The 9,771-nt window shown below is 40.6% G+C and overlaps 1 protein-coding gene across 2 annotated transcripts; it reads left to right on the top strand.

The window, feature by feature from the left end:
- The first annotated feature begins 998 nt into the window (after positions 1 to 998).
- Positions 999 to 1,843, top strand: LOC105530554 (midkine). 2 transcript variants are annotated; one of them, XM_011968145.1, is made up of 2 exons: positions 1,083 to 1,163; positions 1,320 to 1,843. In XM_011968145.1, the coding sequence occupies exons 1-2, from the start codon at positions 1,083 to 1,085 to the stop codon at positions 1,512 to 1,514; spliced, it is 276 nt and encodes a 91-aa protein (XP_011823535.1). In that variant the 3' UTR covers positions 1,515 to 1,843. The 2 variants fall into 2 exon arrangements, with proteins under 2 accessions (XP_011823534.1, XP_011823535.1); XM_011968144.1 differs by having other exon boundaries at positions 999 to 1,843.
- The last annotated feature ends 7,928 nt before the right edge of the window (positions 1,844 to 9,771 follow it).

Raw genomic sequence — 9,771 nt, forward strand, 5'->3', positions numbered from 1 at the left:
ATTTTTCCAGTAGATTTTAACAAGATTCAGAATCTCACAATATAATGTTTAAAATGCATAGGATATAGGGCCAGGCGCAGCGGCTCACATCTGTAATCCCAGCACTTTGGGAGGCCACGACGGGCAGATCACTGGAGGTCAGGAAGGAGTCTGAGACCAGCTTGGCCAACATGGTGAAACCCCATCTCTACTAAAAACACAAAAATTAGTCAGGCATGGTGGCAGGCACCTGTAATCCCAGCTACTTGGGAGGCTGAGGCAAGAGAATTGCCTGAACCTGAGAAGCGGAGGTTGTAGTGAGCAGAGATCACGCCACTGCATTCCAGCCTGGGCAACAGAGCAAGACCCTATCTCAAAAAAAAACACAAACAAACAAACAAACAAAAATACACAGGATATAATCCAAAATTATTTATCATACTAACCAAACAGAAAAGACATAATCAATAGATGCCAACCCCCACACGATTCAGATGTTGGAATTATCAGACACCACTGTAAAGCAGCTCCCTAAGTAAGTGGGAACATTGTTGAAATGAATGAAAAGACAGACATTTTTAGAAGTAAAAATTTTGGAAAAAATTGGAATTTTAGACTTGAAACGTACAATAATTGAAATTTTTTAAAAAATTCACTAGATGGGTAAAAACAACAAAACGTAGATGACAGCAAAAAGACTCAAACTGGAAGACAGAATGATCTCGTAGAGAAAACAAAATGAACAATAGGTGAAGAGAGCTCAAAGATATTTGGGACAATATCAAATGATCTAATATTCATGTCACTGCAGTCAAACAATGAGTGAAGAAAGAGAGAGAGATTGGTACAGAAAAAAATATTTAAAGAAAGAATGGTTGAAAACTTCCTTATAGAAGTTCATCAAATCCCAAGCAAAATAAACTCAAAGAAAAGAACACCCACGCAATAATGAAACTGCCAAAAATCAAAAATAAAGAAAAACAATCTTGAGACTAGCCGGAGAAAATCAACACATGCGGTTCTGGAGACAAAAGGGGCCGCGGCGGCCGGAGCGGGACGGGCCCGGCGCGGGAGGGAGCGAAGCAGCGCGGGCAGCGAGCGAGATGCAGCACCGAGGCTTCCTCCTTCTCACTCTCCTCGCCCTGCTGGCGCTCACCTCCGCAGCGGCCAAAAAGAAAGACAAGGTGAAGAAGGGCGGCCCGGGGAGCGAGTGTGCGGAGTGGGCCTGGGGGCCCTGCACCCCCAGCAGCAAGGATTGCGGCGTGGGTTTCCGCGAGGGCACCTGCGGGGCCCAGACCCAGCGCATCCGGTGCAGGGTGCCCTGCAACTGGAAGAAGGAGTTTGGAGCTGACTGCAAGTACAAGTTTGAGAACTGGGGTGCGTGTGATGGGGGCACAGGCACCAAAGTCCGCCAAGGCACCCTGAAGAAGGCGCGCTACAATGCCCAGTGCCAGGAGACCATCCGCGTCACCAACCCCTGCACCCCCAAGACCAAAGCCAAGGCCAAAGCCAAGAAAGGGAAGGGAAAGGACTAGAGGCCAAGCCTGGATGCCAAGGAGCCCCTGGTGTTACATGGGGCCTGGCCCACGCCCTCCCTCTTCCAGGCCCGAGATATGACCCACCAGTGCCTTCTGTCTGCTCGTTAGCTTTAATCAATCATTCCCTGCCTTGTCCCTCTCACTCCCCAGCCCCACCCCTAAGTGCCCAAAGTGGGGAGGGACAAGGGATTCTGGGAAGCTTTAGCCTCCCCCAAAGCAATGTGAGTCCCAGAGCCCGCTTTTGTTCTTCCCCACAATTCCATTACTAAGAAACACATCAAACAAACTGACTTTTTTTCCCCCCCAATAAAAAAAAAAAAAAAAAAGAAAATCAACACATGACCCCTCTACAGGAAAATGCGACGCAAATGAGTCCAATTTCTCATCATGAATGATGGAAGCCAGAAGACAACGGAAAAAAAATCCTTAAAGATTTTAAATTCTATCCAATGAAAGTCTATATCCAATAAAATAACATTTGGAAATAAAGGGGTAATAAAGACATTCTCAGTGAAGGAAAAAAGAGAGAGAGAAAAAGACTTTATCAGCAGAAAATGTTCTCTAAAATAAATGCTAAAGGAAATCCTTCAGGTTGAAGGAAAATAATGGAAAAAGAAAACTTGGAACTTTAAGAATAAAGAGAGAGCTAAAGAAATGATAAATATCTGGATAAATATGACAGATGATTTGTCTCTGCTTAACTTCTTTATAATTAGAATGACTGTTGAAAGCAAAAATTAAAATGATGTTTTATGTATGTAGATGTAATAAATATAAAAACTATGAAGAGGAGACAGTAAACAAGTCTATTTGGTTATAGGACTTTTAGATTTTCTTCAAGTGATAAAATGCTATCTTAATTTCAGATTTTCTTCAAGTGATAAAATACTATCTTAAAGGCTGTGAAGTGGTAGGTATTATATAAATCCCTAAAAAACACACACACAAACACAAAAAAAGAAAGAGTCAGTAGACAGAGTCAGAGAAAAAGTTTAAATTTAATATTAAATATATCATATAACACAAAAGAAGGCAGGAAAGGGTGAAGAGAGAAAAAAAAACAGAAGAGATCAACACAAAGCAACTAATAAAATATTAGGCCCACTATTTAATAATAATTAGAGCAAATGTAAATGGTTCAAATATATCAGTAAAACCATACAGATTATTAGACTGGATTTCAAAAAGCTACAGTCCAAATATATGCTATCTATAAGAAACACCTATAAATATAATGATATATATAAGGTCAGTTAAAAGGATAGGAGAAGAAGTATCATGCATACTAACCAAAGAAAAATGAATATAAATAGACAAAGTAAACTTCAGAACAAGGACATCCATGAAAAAGAGAACTGTCATATAATGATAAAAGAATAAATTCACCACAAAGAAGTAACAATATTAAATGTATACCTATCTAAAAACAGGGCTTCAAAATATATGAGGCAATAACTGAAAGAAAAATAGGACACATCCAACATTATACTTGGATGGTTATTTCAACACCCCTTTTTCGGTAACAAATAGAATAAGCAGACAGAAAATTGGCAGGGATGCAGAAGTCCTGAATGATACTATGTTTTTACCTAATTTACACTCTACTCACTAATGGCAGAACACAAAGTCTTTTTAAGTACACATGGAACATTCAACAAGATATACTACATATATAAATCAAACTTTATCATAAAACAAACTTTAAATTAAAAAAAAATAAAATCACAAAGTTATCTGACTGTAATTTACTTAAACCAGAAATCAGTATCAGATTATGTAGAATATTCTCAAATATTTGGAAAGCAAACAACTCACTTCTAAATCGTCCATAAGTCAAAGACAGGCAAGTTAGAAAACATCTTGAATTAACTGAAGTAAAAATACAACATACCAAAAATTTGTGGAATGTAGCTTGGAGAGAAATGTATGACATTAAATGCTTATATTAGAAATAAGAACTAAAATCAAACATATAACATTTCACTTCAAGAAACTAGAAAAATAAGAGCAAATTAAACCTAAATTTGGCAGAAGGAAAGAACATATAAGGATAAGAGCAGGAATCAATGAAATTGAAAACAGAAAAACCATAGAGCAAATCAATCATACCAAAAGCTGTCTCTTCAAAAAGATATATAAAACTGATAAACCTCTAGCCAAGCTGATTTTAAAAAGAGAACACAAATTACCAATTTTAAGAATGAATGAAGAGATATCACTACGGACCCTATAGACACTAAAGGGCTGATAAAAGAACATTATGAACAACCCTAAGCCCAGGTATGTGACAACTCAGATCAGATGCGAACAAGTATTTTTATAATGGGCAAACAGCAAATATTTAAAATTTGTTGGTCACATGGTCTCTGTCATAACTATTCCAGTCTGCCATTATAGTGCAAAGATAGCCATGGACAATAAGCAGATGAACAGGCATGGCTGTGTTCCAATAAAACTTTATTCACAAAAAGAGGTGGCTGGCCTGTGGGCTTCAGTCTGCTAATGCTTAGCTTTGCGTAACTTAGATGAAAAAGATCAGTTCTTTAATAGATCAAAACTACCACTCAGGAAAAAACAGGTAATCTCGATATACTACTGTATCTAGGAAAGAAATGGAGTCTGTAAAGTACTTCCAAAAAAGAAAACTGAAGGTTCAAGTAATTTCACTGATGAATTGCACCAAGAATTTAAGTAAAAAATACTACCAATTTTACACCATTTCTTCTAGAAAACAGAAGAGAAGGAAATAGTTTGCAACTCATTTGTAAGTCAAGGATTTCTTTGATATCAAAATCAGACAAAGATATTAAAAGTTATACACTGTTGGTAGGAATATAAAATAGTACCAATAATCCCCAAGAGCACAGACACAAAACTTCTTAACTGTTACCAAACGGGATCCAGCAATATAAAAAAAAAAAACACCCCACAACGATGTGATATGCCTCTCAAGAATACAAAGCAGGTTCAACATTCAAAAATCAACCGATATCATCTGCCATTTTAACAGACTAAGAAAAACCATAGGACATCTCAACAGATGCATAAGAAGTATTCCATAATATTCAATATCCACGTATGACTTAAAACAATTTCAGCAAACTAGAAATAGAAAGCAAACTTCCTTAACTTGATAAAGAGGATCTACAAAATTCCTACAGCTAACATCATACTTTAGGGTAAAAGCCTGAATGGTTTCTGTTCAGGTCAGGAATAAGGTAAAGAAGGATGCCTGCTCTCTCATCAGTCCTATGTCCTATTCAACGTCACAATCAAAAGTCCTAGCGAGGACAAGAAAGCAAGGCATACAGATTGAAAAGGACAAAATATAGCTATGTCTCTATTGGCAGATAACATGCTTTTATGTTTTTAAAAATCTCAAAGAATTGACCCAAAAAAAGCATCTAGAACTATTAAGTGAGTTTAGCAAGGTCACAGGATACACGTAAAAACCAACTATGGTTTCTATATACTAGCAATGAACAACTGGAAATAAAAATTTAAAAAATAATACTATTCACGACAGCTGCAAAAATAAAATGCTCGGGTGTAAACATTACTCTAATGAAGTACATACAGTATAATATGCTGAAAACTATAAAACACTGATTAAAGAAATCAAAGAAAACAAAAATAAATGGATAGATCATGTCTATGAACTGGAAGGTCAATACTACAAAGACACTAGTTTTTCCAAAGTTGATGTACAGATTCAAGGCAATCCCAATTCAAATCCCAGCAAGTTTGCTGTAGAAGTTGACAAGATAGTCCTAACATTTATATAGAAAGGCAATGTCTACAAAGAACTCTCAAAATTCAACAAGAAAAACAACGTGGTTTTTAAACATGGGTAAATGATTTGAACAAACACTCCGTTAAAGATACACAGATGGCAAACAGGCAGATGAAAAGATGCTCAAACTCATTAGTTACTAGGGAATTGAAAATTCAAACCATAGTGAGATATTACCACATGTCTATTAATTTGACTAGAATGTTTTAAAAACTGACAATAACAAGAGCTAACAAGAACATAGAGCAAGAGCATCATGATACACTTCTGGTGCAAATATAAAATGGCATAGATGCTTTGGAAAACAGTTTAGCAATTTCTGATAAGGTTCAATAAATACTTACATATGACCCAGCAATCCCACTCCTAGCTATGTATTTATGCAAGATAAATGAAAACACATGTTCACATAGAAACCTATATGCAAATGTTTATAAGAGCTATATTCGTAATCATTAAAACTGGAGGCCGGGTGCGGTGGCTCACACCTGTAATCCCAGCACTTTGGGAGGCCGAGGTGCGTAGATCACGAGGTCAGGGATTCAAGATCAGCCTGGCCAGGATGGTGAAACCCCATCTCTACTAAAAATACCAAAATCAGCCAGGCGTAGTGCTGCACGTCTGTAATCCCAGTTACTCAGGAGGCTGAGGCAGAGAATTGCTTGTACCTGGGAGGCGTTGGTTGCAGTGAGCCAAGATCGTGCCACTGCACTCCAGACTGGGCGACAGAGCGAGATTCTGTCTCAAAAAGCAAAACAAAAAAAAAAACACCTGGAAACAACCCCAAAGTCCTTCAACTGGCAAATGGTGAGACAAACCCTTGGCCATGATACGATGGCTTACCACTCAGCAACGAAAAGGAACAAAATGTTGATACATGCAACAACATGGATGAATTGCCAATGAAATATGCTAAGAGAAAGAAGCCGTATACTGTAAGAGTATTACATTCTAGAAAAGGAAAACCACAGGCAAAGAGAACTATAGAGAAAGGCTGCCAAAGCTTAGGGCTGGACAGAGAGTTGGACTGCAAAGGAGTAACACAGGGGAAGCTGAAGAAGTTCTGGGAATGTTCTCTTGATTGTGGTGGTGATAACATGATTCCATGCCTGTGTCACAATTCGGACTGCACGCCATAAGAGTCATTTTTATTGTGTATAAATTTAAAAACCTTTTTAAAAAAGAAAGGCTAGGCCAGCTGTGGTGGCTCATGCTATAATCCCAGCACTTTGGGAGGCCGAGGAGAGTGGATCACCTGAGGTCAGGAGTTTGAGACCAGCCTGGTCAACAAGGTGAAACCCCGTCGCTACAAAAAAAAAAAAAAAAAAAAAAATAGCCAGGTGTGGTGGTGTACACCTGTAGTCCCAGCTAGTCAGGAGCCTGAGGCGGGAGAATCACTTGAACTCGGGAGGTGGAGGTTGCAGTGAGCCGAGATCATGCCACTGAGCTCCAGCCTGGGTGACAGAGTGAGACTTGGTCTCAAAAATAAAATAAAACACAATAAAATAAAATAAAGGCTATAAACATACACCAGTAAATACATGGCACTAGCTATGTACCACACGTTGTATTAGACACTTCTTATTCACTGGGGAAAGCGAATAAGATCATTTCTTCTCTCAAGCTGCAAGACAGCTTTGACTGAAGCCTATGCTAGCTTGGTACCCTGTAAAACCTACACCAGGGAACCCACGGAACTAAGCTGTCACTAAAACATAATTATTAATAATACAGACTCTGAGGCAAGGACAACCTGCGAGCTGAAATCCTGCCTGCCCCACATACTTCTTGACTTTAGGCCTTATCTGTAAAGAGGAAATAATGCTTTTTTACAGATAAAAATGTCATTTTGGGAATTGAATTCACTAGAGTGAGCCCACAGGGCAGTGTGTAGCATTTAGGCTAGAACTGAAGGGACATTATTCTTTTCATCATTGTGGTGGTGAGTGCTTTGCGGTACCTTAGAAATTTTTATTTACTTGATGCACACCCTTCCAAATGTGGCCCAAAGGAGATCCGAATTGCTACCAAATTTGCATAATAAGTAGTATGATATTATAAGCAATATATGTGTGCAGGGTTAGCCGTGTGCTAGCAATCTACAATGTGTTCCATCACCCTCTTGCCTCATAGTGGAAGCAGCGAGATAAAACAGCTGGTTGCTATGAGCATTCACATTAATGAAATCTCACCACTGCCACGCCGCACTCCAGCTGAAAAGCACTTTCAGATCCATTATGCCATTACCTCATCATAGCAAGTCAGGGAAACTCTGTTCTCTCCAGGGGGGCAGTGACAAATGCCTGTGTGCAGATGGCATCATTCATAATCCTAGTGGTATCCAGCACAGCCCACCGCTGCAGTCAAGTGAACAGAGAGGCATAAATGTTTGAAGTGAACACAGATTAATGTAGAGATACAGCCACATCCATCACTTGCGCTTTCGCTACTTTTGAGTTCTGAATTCACTCTAAACGCAGGATAATGCATCGTCAGTTCAGCAAACACTGATTACATCGTTTTTTACTTCGCTTTTGTTTTAGACAGGGGCTCGCTCTGTCACCCAGAATGAAGTATAGTGGCATGATCACGACCCACGGCAGCCTCGACCTCCCAGGCTCAAGTGATCCTCCCAACTCAGCCTCCTGAGTACCTGGGGCCATAGGTGCATGCCACCACATCTGGCTCTTTTTTTTTATTTTTCTTTTTTGGATTTTTGTAGAGACGTAGTTTCACCATGTTGCCCAGGATGGTCTCGAACTCCTGGACTCAAGTAATCCGCCTGCCTCGGCCTCCAAAGTGCTGGGATTACAGGCATGAACCACTATGCCTGGCCTAATTAAGTACTTTTTATAAAGTCAAGGGTTCTGCCCTCAAGAAGCTCACATATTCATAACAGGCCTTACTTGATAGGCCCACTGCACATTGTATGACTTGACCAACTATGGGTTCAGCACTGAAAGCTGAAAAGCCCACAGGTTTACAATAGCGTTGCTTCATTCCCCACAGACCCACACGATTCATTTACGGTCTGTCCAAAGAACTCAAAAGCCTGTCATCATACCTTCCCCAGAGCTGCCAATGTCCAGGGTGGCTGTGTCCTCACTCCCCATCCTAACACATCTCGTGGAGCGCATTCAGGAAGGCCTCTTGTTGGTCAAGAGGCAGACAAATAAAAGGCCAGGCAATAAAGCCAGCAAAACACCTGGCTAGGCAGCTGCAGCCAGAAACACTTGATTCAGGGAATATGACAAAGACGGGTCCCCATCAGAATTTCCTCTTCTGAGCTGGCCTGGGCAGTCAATCCAAACCTCTGCTGCTCGAGACAGAAAGACAACACCATCCCCAGCCGCCGTGTTCCTCCAGGTGTGTGCTGTTAATTCTGCTCGGACAAAGAAAACAACTGAGGCAAAGTTAAACAACGTGTGCTCGCTCTGGTCCATCTATTACAGGAACTGTCAATATTAGCCCCACGTGGTCGGCTTGCTTTCCCCGCTGCGGTCTCAGAACGTGCTGAAATCACCTGGACCAGGAACCTTTCTTCCCTCGGAAATAAGCAAACACCCGTCCCAGCTTTAGTGAGCTTTTATAAGCACAATCTCTCTCCTCGGCTGGACAAAACACACAGATTGACCATCCACTGTGCCGCACTCGCAGGCTTGATGACGTCTACAAAGGGGCACCTGGAAATCAGAAAACGATGCCCCAGTAGCCACCACGGAGTCTAATTCGTGGAAGCCAAAGTGAAGCCTTATCTATGAAAATAAAGACATGCCACATTTAATATGCTTCAGTAATGAGCTCCGAGTCTCCCAACAGGCAGCTGCTGAGGCAGGAAAATCGCTTGAATCTGGGAGGCGGAGGTTGCAGTGAGCCGAGATCGCACCACTGCACTCCAGCCTGGGTGACAGAGCAAGACTCCGTCTGAAAAAAATAATAATAATTAATAAAGCAGGTTTGTGCTGGTGACGGAGCCTCGGGGGTTGTCTGAAACCAGTAACAATGTAAGGCAGTGCTTTCTACTGCTTTAACTTCTCCCAAATCAATCAGAATTCCTAAAATTCCAGGTCCTGTGTAAGCGCAGCTCCGTTTATTCCGGTACCTCTTTTGGAAGGGGTTTTATAAATGTTTTGATGAGCTGACACATTTTGATATTTATTTGTGCTTTCATGCTAAAGTCACCAGGCACCGCATTTTGTCACCTCTAATATGCCAGGGTATAGCAGAGGTCTCTTTAGCGTAGTGCCTGGTTACATTTTCCAGTTGCTTTTCCAAACACATCTGGTTTCATTTGCTCCTTTCCGGCAGCTCTATGAGGAACACCAGGCAGGTTATCTTTACACCCACTGCACAGATGAAGAAACTGAGAGTCAAAACACACTCCGTGGGTGAACTCATTCAGCTTCTTCACAGCACGGAGCCAGAGAGCTCCAAGTTCACAAGACAGGCACGTTCTCCCCA

This window comes from Mandrillus leucophaeus, unplaced genomic scaffold (genome assembly GCF_000951045.1).
Source record: "Mandrillus leucophaeus isolate KB7577 unplaced genomic scaffold, Mleu.le_1.0 Scaffold83, whole genome shotgun sequence".
Lineage (NCBI taxonomy): Eukaryota > Metazoa > Chordata > Mammalia > Primates > Cercopithecidae > Mandrillus > Mandrillus leucophaeus.

Bases quoted from the DNA above. Each gene is read 5' to 3' on its own strand.
- LOC105530554 (XM_011968144.1), top strand. From the start codon at position 1,083: ATGCAGCACCGAGGCTTCCTCCTTCTCACTCTCCTCGCCCTGCTGGCG.